A 16626-nucleotide genomic window follows, 5' to 3' on the forward strand; every position below is an offset into this window, starting at 1 on the left:
GCCCTAAAAAGGCTGATATTGACGTATGGTCAAAATACGTCCCAAAACGTCAGTTATATGACTTTTTGGGATGAGACTGTGTTAATATTTTCCCATTTTTAGTGGCTTTAGATCATGTTTGACTTTCTTTTGAGCGTTTTATTATATTCTCAATAGAATTCCAATGGGTTGCACATTTTATCATGTGGTGCAATAGGGTCGCAATTTTATCACTCTTTTGCTCGTGCAAAATTAAACAATTGAGCTTCAGTTACAGTCATATTGCACAAACAGGTGTATTACACACTATAGGAAAGGTAATCAAGCACAATATGTGCCTTTTAATTAAGATTTGAAGAATGCTATAATGTAATGTAAACATGCCAAATATTATTTTGTTACATTTGTATTTTTTTCTGCCACAGAAAACAGAAACAACAAAAAGACCTCACAGTTCTGAATTCATTTCTCAGAATTACAAGTTCATATCTAATTGCCCTTTTAAATGTCACAAATCTGAACTTTTTCCTGTGAAAACTAAGTTTACATATCACTTTTGTTTTTCACCACGGAATGAAAATTATAATTAAATAAGTGATTGTGACTTTAGAATGTTCTTCTCTGTATTTCGAGTTTATTTTTAACTATGCAAGTTTCAAGCTCAGAACTGTGAGGAAAATAAATAAATTGTGAGATATAAAGTTGCAATAACTATCTTTATTTATTTATTTTTTTAAATTCCATGGCTGAAATAAGCTTTCATTATCATGTGTTCCTTGAACACGTTTTTAATAGTTTAAGGTGATGTATACGAAAAATGCAAGGATAATAATTAAATGTAGGATAATAACGGATGGTCTGTGAAGTTTGACTGAAGGGATGCAGGCAGTGGTCAGTGAAGCATCTCTCACTGTCTGGCTCCTAAAGGCTGTATTTGACAGGTTGCATCATTCAGCAAGATTAGGTGGGAATGGAATTCAAAGCTCTGAGAAAAATCATATTGCTTGTGATTCCTGACCAATGCAGCACAAATACAGGGTTGAAACCAAAGTTATGGATATGGGTTTGTATAACTGTCTACGTGGGTCTTTTGTTTAGACTTAATAGGATAGTTCATCCAAATTTGGACTCTCTAAGTTCACAATGTATAATGACTACAAATCTTTTTTTCTCTTTGTACATTTCTATCTTTTTAGTCCAAATCAGTCCAGTAGTATGTGCACAAAACCCGAAACTCATACTGTTTTTAATAAGAGATTTTGAATTCCTGTTTGCATACCATAGATGCCAGTGCCCGGCTCAGTTTGAGGGACCCGAGTGCCAGCAGACAAAACACAGTTTCCATGGAAACGGCTATGCTTGGTTTCCCCCAATAAGGCCATGCTTCGAGAGCCACCTCTCGCTGGAGTTCATCACAGAGGTGGCAGATGGATTGCTGCTCTACAGTGGACCCCTCTCTCAGCTTCAGCCGTGGGAGCCAGAGGACTTCATGGCCATAGGTAACCTACACACACCTTCACCGCAGCCAAGCCGCAGGTCGAGAGGCGAGGGATGTGGGTATTGCAAATGTGCAGCGGCATTAAGGCAGAACATTGCTTTAGTGTCTACATCATTCTTTTATATCACAAGCTGAACCTCTGGCACGTCTTCACTCATCTCCCAGTAGGGCTACACATAGAGAGAAAAGAATGAAAAAAAGGGTGATAATATGTTTATTTTAGACAGAAAGAGATGAAGCGACTCCTTCGCATCTCTCCAGCAGGATTTAGTGTTTCTAATAAAAAAAGTTTTATTGCTGTAACATTTTCTTACTCATGGGATGTCTGCTATCATCTAACAACCTAAGTTAAAAAAATACCACATTAGTTCTGTTTGTTTGCGTATGTTTGTCATAAATTCCGCAGCATTGCTGTGTGTGCAGCGATATAGTTGCTCATTAGGGGTTAACGAAGGCACTCATTATATCAGTAAAGACTTATTTGTCATTCATCTGGGAGAATGATTACAATGGGGTGTACACATTTAGAGCTTTAATGAACTCACAGATCTGCCTACGTGCCAAGCATACGTTCATATGAGAGCATTCTGCTCTTGATCAGTTCACTGATGTGTTGGCGAATGTGGATAGGTAGCAGATAAGGCAGTGTATGAGTGTTAATCAGTGCAGGGTGAGAAGCTGAACATATGGAGAGAACGAGAGAGGGATGCATGGCAGACTGCGAATCTGAGGTGAGAAAGAGTGACAGGGAGTGAAAGATGAAGATTAAGTGAAGTGCGCGACTGTGGACAGGGTTTCAAGGTGGCTCCAGCAACAAAGAATGGTAAAGTGGTGGAGAGCTGTCTGAGTTTCGGGTCAGTATCAGGGTGAGAGATATAGTCAAATACTTTTCTTTTTCGAAATGGTGCTGTCTTTGTGTTGGAGCTGCTTGCTGGTGAGGAACTTCTGATTCCATTGACTAGAAAGACAAATGATAACAAATGTTACTATTGGGGATAGCAGAGACTAGTCGACTTTAATCTTCTTCCACGGCGCTTTAACCCTCTGGGGTCGGCTATCGCGCCGGCTTGATAAGCTCACTTTTTTCCTCATCAGTCCAAAAGAGACTCAAATTACTCTGTTTATGTTTTACTTATTAGTGATCATTAGATCCTGTTAAGTGTCTATTTTTTGTGGATACAATAAAAACAAAGTGGTCTGCTTTTTGTCCAAAAAAAAAGAAAGAAAAATAAACATGATGCGAATTTTGCTTCAGTGAAGTTCATTCTGAAACGTGTCCGAAAATGAACTAAGAAAATACTTGTCACGCAGGCACAAAAGATTTTTCATTATGAAGCTGAAATTCTTTTAAATTAAGTATTCAATTCAATTCACTTAAATTCAAATTTATTTGTATAGCGCTTTTCACAATAGAGCTGGAAACAAACTGGAGCTGACGAACGCTATTTTCCAGCAGAAAAGCAAATGGGAAATAATTAGCAAAACTGGGACGGCGAGTCAGAGCCTTGAACAATATCAGGAAGGCTATTCCAGAGTTTTGGAGCTAAATGCTAGAACGCCCTCAATGTAATTTACAAATTTTCTCAGTTTATGTAATCTGTATAAAAAGAGAGAGTTGTCAGTTTTTTTTTTATATATTTATAGCTTATTTAATTATAGCTTAATGTGACCACGCCCTCTGAGAGTGTGCGCTATTCAAACACAAATATAAAAAGCCGACATAAAACATCAAGTTTAATAAGAATCTTGTACTTTACATCGTCTTGCTGCGCTGTGAGAAATAATTCTATCTTAATAATCATGGAAAAGTTACCTCAGAAGTGCTGGTAGTTTTATTTCGAGGAGCAACGGATTCAGCTGATGCACTAAGTTATTAAAGTCCTTTGTTCTTATCACGTTATTGAATTGTGTCTGTAAACTGAACAAATACTGTTTAAATATGAATTGCGTGTCTGTGTGAATGAATGAATGATTGGTGTTACTACAGCTGTGCCTTTCATTCACTCTCTCCTACATTAGTAAACGTTATTTTTACATGAACACATTCAAACTATATTGCTATAGCCAAGTGAGATTTGTTCTAATCGTGATATAGAATAGTGTCTGTAATGACAACATTTCCTTGACTAGTTTTGGATAGATTATGAAGTTTTTATTCGAAAATAGACATCAAAGAAGCTTTTGTTTGTCTGCTCATATGTTAAATATATAGTATGTTTTGTCAAAAAGAAACTAATCAACTGTTATAGTGTTTGTTCCAATAGAGGCTATATAAAAATAATGAATCCTTAACTTTGAAATATGTATGATAAAATGTATTGGCCTATTAAAAAAAAACAAAAAAAACTTTATAAGAGATTTATAGTCTCGGTTACGTATGTAACCCTCGTTCCCTGAGTATAGGGAACGGAGACGTGTCGTCGGGGAGTTCCCTGACGAATTGCTTGATGTCGACCAACTGATCATGGCCTATAGAGGGCGCAACAGGATAAAAAAAATATTTGAATTCCACTTTTACACTCCTGTTCTAACAGTTAAAATGACTAAATAAATGCATACTGTAAGAGCGCTGCACAAGATATGTTTGATTATGCCATCTGGTGCTCAAAATTGATTGGTTGGATCACACATCAGGTGCAGATCACGCACACAGAAACATTCAGTAGTACATGCGATTTGTCAATAAAATAGCTTAGAAACTGAACATTTCTAGCATATATTTCTTAGTAACTAAAACCAACAGAATCACCATTAGTAGAGAGATGCTGTCAGTTAGAATTAATTCACATGCAATTGCTCTCTCACTAATGAATTATTATAAGTGTAATCTTTGCTACTTTATCTATATGATTTAGAACGAGCAGAAATCAATGAGAAATATAATCCAAAGACAAATTAACTGATAAAAATAAGCTTTCATGTTGGAGCAATAATTTTTGGTTCCTAGTTAGCATATTTTTAGTGGCACCTCAGATGTTATTCCCTTCACATCTTCTGCTTTGGAAATGTATGGATTGGAATTAAACTGGGCACTGGCTTCAGAACCAGCACTAGAAAAGGAGTGCAGAGAGAGGTTGGATAGGTATAGAGATGACATGTGGCAATCAGAAAGAGGAGAAATGGAAACAGAGAAAGAGTCTAGTGGAGAGACGACAAGGAAAGAGAGCCAGATTAAATAGATAAAAGAGGTTCAGATTTGAAGGAACTGCTGAGGAGGAACAGTAAGGGGCGCAGCTCAGATATGATTTAAGTGGAGAAAGAAGTTCCTGTCTGGGTGAGAGACGAAAATGGAGTGAGAACGGAATGGTGGAACAAAGAAAGAAAACAGGCGATGAATAATGATGAATGGCAGTGTGGAGGACAGCAGAACAAGTGAAGTCACAGTGTGAGTCTCTGTACATTACTCCCTCTCTCCAGTCCTCCTCGCCTTCACTCGATCAGACCTTATTACTTACTGCTGTTCTTCACTGTGGCCTATTAAACCTTATCATTGGCCTGCTGCCTGCCAGTTTTACGCCTCTGCTCTTCTTATTAAAGACACTTATGACACTGATAATACAATGCAGTTGCATAGTGGAAACACACCCAGGGCCTCCCACACACATCCCTGTGTGCAGAAGATCATTTGTGTGTGTCTGTGTGAGTATTAGTACTTCTGGATTGTTTATGAATAGATTGTGCATCTATTGATTGCCTGGAAAGCAACTCACAACCTTTGCAACATGTCCAAGTTCAAGAAGTTAGTATTTGTTTTGCTTTGATTGGTTTGAGGTGAGTTGAACATTGCTGTAAGAGCAATGTATTCGTATTGAACCGTTTCGGTTCGAGGCTTCCGGTTCGGTACGCATACAAACCGAACGATTGCTTGGACCATTTTTCCTGCCGGCAAAATTCGTGCTGACGCGGCCAACACAACGTTGCGCAACATCAAATGGCAAGCGTAATGAAAGCAGAACGAAACTGCGCTAACACTGCTCGTTATGTGCTTCACGGATCGTTTATTAGTTCAGACCAGCAACATCTGTGCAGCGCGAGCCGATCTCGATCAAGCAACACTGTTACACAGCGCTGAGAGATCCGGTAAAGAAAACATTTGAATTCGCCACTGAGGTAATAACATCGCTGCGAGATCTAGTGAGAAGCATTCACATTTCTCCGTTATTAACCGTAGATCTCTTTTAGATCAAACAGCGCTGTCATGGAAACCAGGAGAAACATTGTGCCATGAATGAACTAGTAATACTTTCGTCCACAGACCAGCAACATTCACCATGGATTTAATATAGTAACACTAACTGGAACCAGTTTGGCTGGAATGGTGAAATGCTTTCAAGTACTTCACACATCTTTTTCCAGCACTTCAAAATTCAAATATTATATAAATAAATATATATTTAAATGTTATTTTTAATGTAATGACCAAAACATTATTTGTTCATCCTTCAAAGATGACCCCCATTTAAAAACCTGAAAGTTTCAAGATCTAGGAAAACTCACACTTATTTAAAAATATTTTTTCTTTAAACAAATAGGAAATTTCTCTGGCATTTCTTTCTTTTTGCTGTATCGAAAACGTACCGAACCGTGATTTTTGTGTACCGTTACACCTCTAATATATATATATATATATATATATATATATATATATATATATATATATATATATATATTGCCTTATAAACCATGTGTATTATTATTAAGGCACGTGTATATATGGGTGATTCACTCATCCGTTGATGCGCTTAAGGCATTCACATTATAAAACAAGCACCAAACATGAAATTCACTTGTGTCATTTGTATTAAAGGGGGGTTGATTGTGATTTCACTTTTTTTCATTTTAAAGAGTAACGTTGCTGTTGGTACATGAACAGTTGCTGAAAGTTCAATGTATGCAGAGTTATCGTCTTTTAAAAATCAGGAAGTTTAATGCCTACAAAAACGTCTCGATTGGGACTACAGCTGGATTTTAGACGTCACTAACCCATACATTTACATCAACCCCTCCCTCCGGAAAATGCAAAAAAGAGCATGGCCATATTTCTGCGGCTCGTCGAGTGTGTTGTGTTCACCCAGCTGTCATGTATTTTGTGTTCGAGCTTCCCACGGCCACTGTACTTTGTCAACAATGGATATAATTTATGTTTGATTATGTTCCTGAAAATGATGATTGTAATTTAGCTGTCTGTGCTGCGCATTTACGGAAGACAGCTTCCAGAATCTCCACAAATTCAATGCCGGATTCAACAAGAAACTGTTACTAAAACATGAAGCAGTTCCAACTTTAAAACCAGAGGCAGCAGTTGTTGGGCCACAACCTGTAAGTAGGCTAAGACTTAATCATTTTAAATGGATTTGCATGTGAAGAGTTCAGATGCAAAAGCCTCTAAATGCCATTTGAAATTTTCTTCTTTAATGATGATTTTTATCAAACTTGTATATTTAAGTTCAGTAATTTCACTTAAATAACAATTAATAGGTAATTATCATTGCCATTTAAGTGAAATTACTGAACTTAAACATACAAGTTTGGTAAAAATCATCATTAAAGAGGAAAATTTCAAATGGCATTTAGAGGCTTTTGCATCTGAACTCTTCATGTATAATTTCAGATGTAGCCTTGTGTTTTAGTTTTATCAAATGCCAGCGCTGACTTTATAGCCACTAGAATGCTATTTTGTGTCTACGACAAACGCGTACAAATATTATGGACCTGAATTTTGTATAAGTAAATGTTGTAAATGTATTTTTCATGAATATATACTTTATGACGTTATATTCGATTTGATCAAGAACGTAAACCAATACCAACGCTGTTTGTGCATAACGTTAGTAGCCAGTCAGTTCAATGCTATCGCAAAAACAAACGTGTATAAAGTTAAAAAAAAAAAAAAAACAATAGGCAAATTACCATTCAGAAACGTTTTGTTACAGCCGTGTGTGGTGAGGTTCTGCTTGCCTCTCTTAATCGCTGCTTTCTGGGTTTGATTCTGGCTCATACTGATACTGCAGTATCGACACCATTATTTACATTTGGACCGGGGCACATGCACGTTTTGCCCGTAAAGGTAAATGGGCGTGAACCTTCCGGACAACGTGAGCTACAGTTTAGCCAATCACAACACACTGGCCCAAACCAATCTGAGCCCACTGCCTGTTTCTGAGGGAGTGGTTTCATAGACTCAGGAAGTCAACCAGTCGTTCAAAGCATAGACATAATATATACATAGACGCCCTATTGGCCGCTGGAGCGTACGTCAACGGCGCCGCCATATTGGGGAGATCAACTTTCCCATACCTCTCATACCGGGAATTGAGAAAAATGCCTGTTTTGTGCGCTGCTTGGGGCTGTAAAAATCGCCACACAACTGAAAACAGCTTTCGAGGAAGTACCTTTCACAAGCAAGACTGAACGTTTGTTTTTGGTTGTATTTGGTCATGATTTAATTAGCAAGTAACGTTTAGAGATTGAATACTACTGTTATTGTGTCACGCAATGTAGTTTTAATAGTTTTTCAGTCGACAATGTAGTTGTTTAAAGCTCAAATATGTGGTTTATTTATAAAGATAGAGCCTATTTTAAAATTTGATCTGAAGTTTTCGGAGTTGCTGCGCCCCCGCCCAGCGCTCATCTCCCCCGCCTGGAACAGCCGTACCACGGTCAGTGCTTCTGACGGTTGCCGCTGGCTCGGATGTCTCTAGTCTAGAGGTTAAACATGAGATATAATTCGTATAATTTGTGTTTATCTTTGGTCTCATTAATCTATAAATGGTTCCCTGGTAAATAGTTTTGGCTGAAGACAAAGTAAAGTTTCATAACTTTATATTTAGGCTATTTTAACATTGTATGTTTGACTGAAGTTTCTGTTTCTGATGATAATGGCTAGCCTATTACTGATCAATAAAACTGAAATTTAGCACAAAGAGCTAAATATTAAATATATATTTTTGTGTGTGTTTATTCTGTAGTTGAAATGTCTTATTCTATTGCTATTATTATAGAATTATTAATAAACTATTATCAATATTTTTACATGTATTCATTACCATTTTATTTGCTGTATACTATTTGTTTATTTTATTGACTAAACTATTTACTAGTACTTTTCACTTTATGTTATAATTACTATTTGCATTGCACTGCATGCCCAGTTGTACCACAACATATTATCATAAATGATCCATCAGTTATCAATGTTATTGCTAAAATCTGGTCAATCACATAAAATGCTTTTTCCACAATGAGCAAACTTAAATATCTCAGTATGGGGATCTTCACCATTCTTATCCAAGAACGTTTTTATCCAGAAAAATGCAGCTCACCCGTTTACTTACATTTAATTACAATGCAGTCTTGACCTCCGCAAAATGGCGGACCCGTTGACGTATCGCAGCAACGTTCCAAAGCGGCCAATAGGGCGTCTATGTATATATTATGTCTATGGTTCAAAGGACAGAGGAGAAACGGCTTACAATAAAGGTGAAATTTATGAAAAATAAGACTATTAAAAAAAGGAAAACCATGAATACATGTTATATTGCACCCCATAAACACAATCATGCAAACAAAACAAACAAAGAAACAACATTAAACCACCCCTTTAAAGAGAAACCGTCTAGCATGAATTACTTCTCATTACAACCCAGATTCATTTTCTTTACACGACCTCTGACCTCCTCAAATTATTTTCATTGGTGGAAATGGGCACGGAAACATGCTTGAAGTCTTTGTCACATTGGTTTTATTGGTGGTTACAGTCTCTTTCAAGGTTAGACAAAGATTTGAGGGGTGAGCATGTCAAATCAGTAGACAAATTAGACTGACAAATCTAATTTATTTGATTAAGTATACGTATTGAATGATAAGAAGACTCATGAGGTAATTTATCCATGACTGAAAAGACTTCTGGCTGTAGGTGATATTCAGGGACATTGAGAAACATGCCTTTTGTGAATAGATGGTGTACTTGATTAATTTCTTAGTCTTGTCAAGGATGTAAAGGTAATACATCCTGTAGAATTTATTCATATATTATTATCCAAAGTGGATTCGTATGTCCGTTTCCTATAGAGAAGCTTAAAATGCGTAGATATACTGTATGTACATTTTTACAAAATTTATTATAGCCCTCATTCAATATTTAGGAGTTATATATAGGATATATAGGATATATATATATATATATATATATATATATATATATATATATATATATATGAAGAGTTCAGATGCAAAAGCCTCTAAATGCCATTTGAAATTTTCTTCTAGAATGATCATTTTTATCAAGCTTGTATATTTAAGTTCAGTGATTTCACTTAAATGGCAATGATAATAACCTATTAATTGCTATTTAAGTGAAATTACTTAACTTAAATATACTAGTTTGATACAAATCATCATTAAAGAAGAAAATTTCAAATGTCATTTAGAGGCTTTTGCATCTGAACTCTTCATACACACACACACACACACACACACACACACACACACACACACACACACAGTATAAAAACTCCTATATTAGTATTGAATGAGGGCGTTATGACCACCTTATTGTCATAAAGAACAACAGTTTTTTGAATTTGTAATAGAATTGTTTCTTGAGTATAATGGCTTCTGAAAATTTAGCTTTGCCATTGCAGGAATACATTATTTTTTAATATATATTAGGGCTGCATGATTAATCTCAATTTCCAGAAAATTGTAACCGTTTTGGCTTATCGTGATTATGAAATCGCAAAGGTTTTTTGATGTATGGCTCTGTAAACGCTGTTCCATCCAGCACTGTGAGTTTGAGTCACTTGCATTTGAAAAAGAAACACTCGTCAAACATCTTTCCAAACATGAGAAGCATTTATGAACCTTTATGAATATATATATATATATATATATATATATATATATATATGAAGAGTTCAGATGCAAAAGCCTCTAAGTGCCATTTGAAATTTTCTTCTAGAATGATCATTTTTATCAAGCTTGTATATTTAAGTTCAGTAATTTCACTTAAATTGCAATGTGGATTACCTATTAATTGTCATTTAAGTGAAATTACTGAACTTGAATATATAATCTTGATAAAAATGACCATTTGAGAAGAAAATTTCAAATGGCACTTAAGAGGCTTTTGCATCTGAACTCTTCATATATATAACCTGTGTGTGTAAAATAATCAATATCTGGGAGAATCCATGAAAGATAGGTAATATGAAGTAAAACATTTGTTTTAGCCTATTTTTATTATCAGTCAATAAAAATGGCGTAAAAATATTTTAGGAACTGTGAAGTGTTTATGAAAGTGTTTGTGAGCTTTTACACACACACACACACACACACACACACACACACGCACACACACACACACACACACGCATACACACGATGAGCGTCTGGCAGATGAAAGCGAGCACAGAGATACAGTTACACCCAGAGTGTGATGTGTGCATTATGGTCAATTTGCAGAAACCTGCTTCACAGTGAACCCTCTCAGACTCATCATGCCACAGCAGTTCTCAAATATCCCTTTCAACTTACAATATTTCAGCTCATTTCCTAAGCCCCTGATGTGAGGGCCACTGGGTGGGGTTTTCAGGGTCCATAAGCCATCGGCCCTCTTGCTCGTCCTTTGGGACACAAAGAGAAGCCATTTCTTATGCTTAAAGTGAAAATGCATTTGAGGGAATCCGAGGGGAGGAGGTTGGCCTCCCTTTATCTTCCCTCCTGCTGACAGAGGGATTAATGTGCAGTGATGTTGCAGGGAGACCAGTATGAATTAGGGATGAGGAGCAGAGAGCACAGACGACCCCCTGTGACTGCCGAGGGAACGTTTCTAAGAGCAAAAACATGTTGCAGCCTAATTACATATACAGGTGTTCCCTGTATATGACATTTACATATGTACCACTGAAAGTGCTGGCCAGAGGTCCAGATCAAACCATGTTTCCCCCTCACCCTATTTTGTCTGTTCCTCTCTCTCTCTTCCTGATTTTCATCTGAATGTTAAGGCTGTGACACACCAAGCTGGTGGTCGGTTATCAACCAACGCCAGGACATTGTTGAGTGTCTGTTAGCTCAGTTTTTGTGGTGTGTTCCGCACTATTGGTACAAGTTACACTCCGTCGGGAACTCTGTTTGGCTGTAAAGCAAACCATTCCAAGAGAAGAAAAGTGAAAGTGATGAAAGCGAGCAAACGATGAAGTCAAGAGGGAACACAGAGAAGTTGGTTCTAATTTTACCTCCTCTTACCTGAGCATTCCAATATACTCGACACAGCTGTATGGAATGATTCATATTCAAAATGGTTAAGGTACCGATATACTCGCATTCTTTTTTTTGTTTTTGTTTTTTTGCTTAGGGGTAAAAAAGTATGCAGTCCTAATTTTGTTTCCACTTTTGAATTATGACTATAGGCTACTAGGAATTGAGAAAGGTCACATGTGACCGAAACGTGAAGTGTTTTCCTGTTTAGACTTTATCGTCTATGCTCCTCGTTTGGAAAGATTTTAAGGCGCCCTGACATCTTGGTTATGGCCACCCTGCTCTTATGATTGTCATTTCCTCTCACGCTAGTGCGAAACTGCTAGTTGGTCGTTGGCTATAGTCTTAACATTGTGTTCGAGCACAACTTTTTGGCCTAGAGGCATGGGACGAGAGCCAACAACATAGTCAGCTTTCATTACCACTAGTTCTTTGATGATGGTTTGGTGTGTCATGGCCTTTACAAACTTCCAATAGTCACTTCCTCTTCCGTCTGTCTTACAGTGACACATTCATTACTTCCCCTATTTTCAGTCCTTTCAAATCAATACCAGCCCTAGACTTGTAACTTTTCTATCTCTCATTTTCACTGCTGTTGCCCTTCCTTTCTCAATCCTACTTCATCTGCACTCTACCTAAAATGTCATGTCAGCCAGAGAAGACATGGTCTTGCTCTTAGTCGGCAGCTTCATGTCTGGGACAGGATTGGTTACAGAATCAGTGTAGGGGAGCAGTTGTCTTTTCTCTGGGGCTTCCCTCTAAAAAGGGCTTCTCAGCCCAGATTACAGCAGCACTGCTCCACACCCAGCATGTTCACTGGTATCACCAGCTCAACATTCTGATACCATCGGGAGTTAGCTTGGAGACACCGCCAAGATAGAAACAGTTTCAGAAACTCTGTAGAGTTTATAAAGTTTATTTCATTCAGCTGTGTGAATCATGAGTCAATAAAGGACATTTTTGGGGATTTATAATTTCTATTTGGAAATAAAACATTATGGCGAGCCAACCGGGAGGGTTATAACACTTTCCATGTACTTTTGTTTTTACACAAAAAAGTGCACAACATGACAGTGCATAGACTGATATTGGTTACAATTGAGGTTAATTCACTCAAGCGCAAACAAACTCACTGTCATGCATTTAGAGTTGTAAAGCCGGCGTTTTATGTACTTCTTCATTTGTTATTTCCTGTTTGTGTACCTTTTTGAGTTCAAACACTTAACTAAATGGTGACAAGGTAAATATTGTGAACATGTAAATTTGATTATCACAATAAATGTATTCCATTCATAAAGCATTCATTTACACCATTTAAAGATAAGTAGTAGATTTTAAAAATAATTTGAAAAATTGATTAATTAAATGTGGGAGTATTATACCAAAGTTTGAGAGAGAAAGCTGAATTTTATCAAAATTAAATTGAGGAGTTATCTCGTTAATGGGTTATACACCAAAAAGTCTTGTTTAACATATATTAAACAGTGGCTAACCAGAGTAATACCCACTTAACTAACACCTGCAAAGTACCGAGCAATTTTATTAAACAGTACTTCTGAGCCATTATTTGCATTATTGTTCTATTTGTCTCACAGCCTGTGCTAACCAAACTCCCCCTCAACTGCAAGAAAGTCAAAGTCCCTCAGCACTCATGAGACGCTTGAATAGGTTAAACCTTGCAGGGGATCATGATGGAAGACATTCACTTGCTGAAACACTCCGTGCAAGAAATAATAGGAGAAACAGAGTGACAGCGAGAATAAGCACAGATGGACAGCATAAATCAGCTAGTTTTAATGACGGTGTGAGGGAATTAGTCAGGACAATATGTCTGGAGAGTCAATCATTTGATTTAAGCTAATGAAGTAGGTACACGTGTTTTGAGAAGTGTCTAGTGTTGCTTAATTGCAGTTCATCTTATACATTATCCTCTCATACAGTATAAAGAAAAAAACACTGTAACCAACGAAAGTTCACTTTCATGGTCTGCAAATGGTGAGTCCAACATAGCCGAGCTGAGAGGAAGTGCATGTTATTTACAGGAATGAAAAGAGTGCATCAAAGGGAGAACTCAAGAGGATGAAAAATAAGAAAATAGAGGGAAAATTGAAAGACACTGTTTCCGGAAAGCAGGTTGGTGAGACAAACGAAACGAAACTGCCAAAATAGGCATGGTGGGCTTATTTAACAGCAAAGATCCTGCTGATAAATGGGAAATTAGTTGAAGACATTTCTGCCTGTACTGTATGTTCATACTCAGAATGTACGATGCTTAGGGGAGTCTTCCTGGCTTCATTAATTTTTAATTTGCCAATCGACTAACTCAGACAAAAAGAAGAACTTTCCATAATATGTTTTTCCTATTATGCCAGAGGATAATATAATCGTAATTACGAAAGGCTCTGCAGCGCTTACTTGACCCTGTAATGTGAAACAAAGCGCGAGTTTACGTGATACATTTGTTAGTCAAAAGCCTGCTGCTAGTTGAACTTATAAAACACTTTTACTTGGTAGTTTTTAGGCAGTGTGTGTGTGTGTTCAAGGTTGAGTTTTTATAACCATCCTCCTCATTTTAACAGTCCAACTATGTTGTTCTCTCTGTCTCTCTCTCAGAACTGATTGACGGCACCCCCACCCTGAAAATTAACCACGGCTCTGGTACATTGGTCCTGCAGTTGCCGGGCAACGTGAATGTAGCGGACAGGAGGTGGCACAGGCTGGACGTGAGGAGCAACAGCAAAGTAAGCCTTCACCGTTAGCAAGCGACTGACTGCCGTGTTTAATCGAGCGGCGGCCCGTCTCTCCTCGGCAGCTTTTTCCAATAATACACCTCAGTACTTCTGTACAAGACCTCAAAGTCTTACTATCTGGTCTGAAACCATCTTCACAGCCCAGAGGCTGTTAGCTGGGTTTACTTAATACCAAACATTGTTTAGTGTGCTAATTTGTATTGTATTTAGTGTTGCCAGCACTGTTTCGGATCCAAAGGCTTCTTTGTCGTTGCTGCTAGTCGGTGTAGTAGTGCTAGCTTGTCCTGGGGTGGAATTTGCCCTATAATCCTTATTGTTCAATGCAAACAGGATGTATAAGCATCCTGCTGGGTGTAAAGGGAACATTGCAAGTTGGGACTTTTTAGCTTCTTGACATGCTATGTGCTCAATAATACCGTGCCTGAGGCTTTAGCCTCCACAGACAGTGGAGAAAGAGTGTGAAGTTTGTCTTCTTCCAGAGTTAAAAATGTTGGTGTGAAGACTTGGTGATTTAAGTGTCTGTACAAGAAAAATAAATGTAATAATCTCTCGAAGACATTTAAAAGCTGGAAACTTTTGATGACTTTTGCCCAGATTTTTGACCCTATTTAGTCTGGATGAGTCTATGCTAGTTGCAGAAAGTCTGAGCGAGTTTATAAATGTCACTGACTCAGATTTTATATGTGTGATATTTTTAGCCAACTTTAGAACATGTTGTTTTTTATTTGTCATACATCTCCTAAAACTGTACAAGTTTGTTGTGTTCAGAGCAGAGCCGGAGACAGCAATGTAGTATATTTACTTGAGGACAGTAAGTACAATTTTGAGGAATCTGTACTTTACTCGAGTATCATTTTTGGGGAGTACTCATGACATTCAGTACATTTGAGAGCGAAATATTGTACTCTTTACTCCACTACATTTTTATCCATTAAAAAAAAAAAAAAATTATTCCATTGTTTCATTCATGAAACTATGAATGAAACAATGGATGAAGACACAGCAGGTCCTTCCCTTGAACAAACCACCTCGCTAGACTATTTCAGCTTTCTGAATTTTCTGAAATTTTTTAAATGTTAAATAAAGCAATGGTAAAAGAGCCCATTCTCATCCCAAAGCGCCATATAAGACGCTTTTGCAAAAGCGTAAATATCCAACGCACATGGCACCCTTTAACGTGAAATGAGACGCAGATATATTTGGGCAGAAGGCGCCCCCTAGTGGTCTAACCCTTACCCTACACCATACCTAAACTTAACCATTAACCGAAGCGTCTCATTTGACGTTAAAGGGTGCCATGTGCGTTGGATATTTACGCTTTTGCAAAAGCGTCCTATATGGCGCTTTGGGATGAGAACGCATTGGGTAAAAACATGAAAATGACTTGATTTTACTTCCAATTCTTTTTACATTACCCAAGGTATTAACATTAATATTTTTCATAACTCCATGTAAGCACTGTGGCAGTAGTAATGCAATATTTATAAAATGTACTCTTGATACTCAAATACTTTTAAAAACAAGTACTTCAGTACTTTTACTTAAATATACATCTGACTGTAGTACTTTACTTGTACTTGAGTAAAATTTAGCAAGGGGTATCTACTTTTACTCAAGTAATAAAGCTGTGTACTCTTTCTGCCACTGATTCAGAGTCACTGTAAAGTCTGAAAGTGTGTGATTCTTATTTTTTTTTTTTTTTTTGTGAAATGGATTGTCAATCATCCCCTTAAATTCTACACTAAACAACTGTGTATGATTTAAGTGTATGATTGAAAGTCCATTTCACTAAAACTTTGATTAAAAATTGTATTAAGGCATCGAGAAAATATGTTGGGGGACCATCAAAAAAAAAAAGTGTTAGTAAATATTAAGCAGTTACACTATAGCAGAATGTCTTAAGAGGACTATCGAAATAAAGTGTTACCGGATGTTTTATTAGCTAGAAATATGTTCCTAACATCGATGTATCTGGCTGATACTTTTCCAAATTTGTGTAAGTATTTTTATAAACAAAGTTTTAACTTGATCATACAACTCAAACATCATCCTTGAAAAATGCTACATCTTGGAGACCACAGCTAAAGAAAAACATGAAAATAATCGTTGCATTGTAAATGTGTCTGACTGCTGTACACTAAG

The 16626-nt window shown here is 37.1% G+C and overlaps 1 protein-coding gene across 2 annotated transcripts in view; it reads left to right on the forward strand.

The window, feature by feature from the left end:
• Positions 1-16626, forward strand: part of LOC120469136 (neural-cadherin) — a 283986-nt gene that overhangs the window by 238567 nt on the left and 28793 nt on the right. For both annotated transcript variants that reach the window (XM_089129359.1, XM_039657904.2), the window contains exons 23-24: positions 1264-1478; positions 14348-14475. In XM_089129359.1, coding sequence (XP_088985485.1) covers positions 1264-1478; positions 14348-14475 — 343 coding nt within the window. The remainder of the gene's footprint in view (positions 1-1263; positions 1479-14347; positions 14476-16626) is intronic.

This window comes from Pimephales promelas, chromosome 1, assembly GCF_988280905.1.
Source record: "Pimephales promelas chromosome 1, fPimPro1.hap1.1, whole genome shotgun sequence".
Lineage (NCBI taxonomy): Eukaryota > Metazoa > Chordata > Actinopteri > Cypriniformes > Leuciscidae > Pimephales > Pimephales promelas.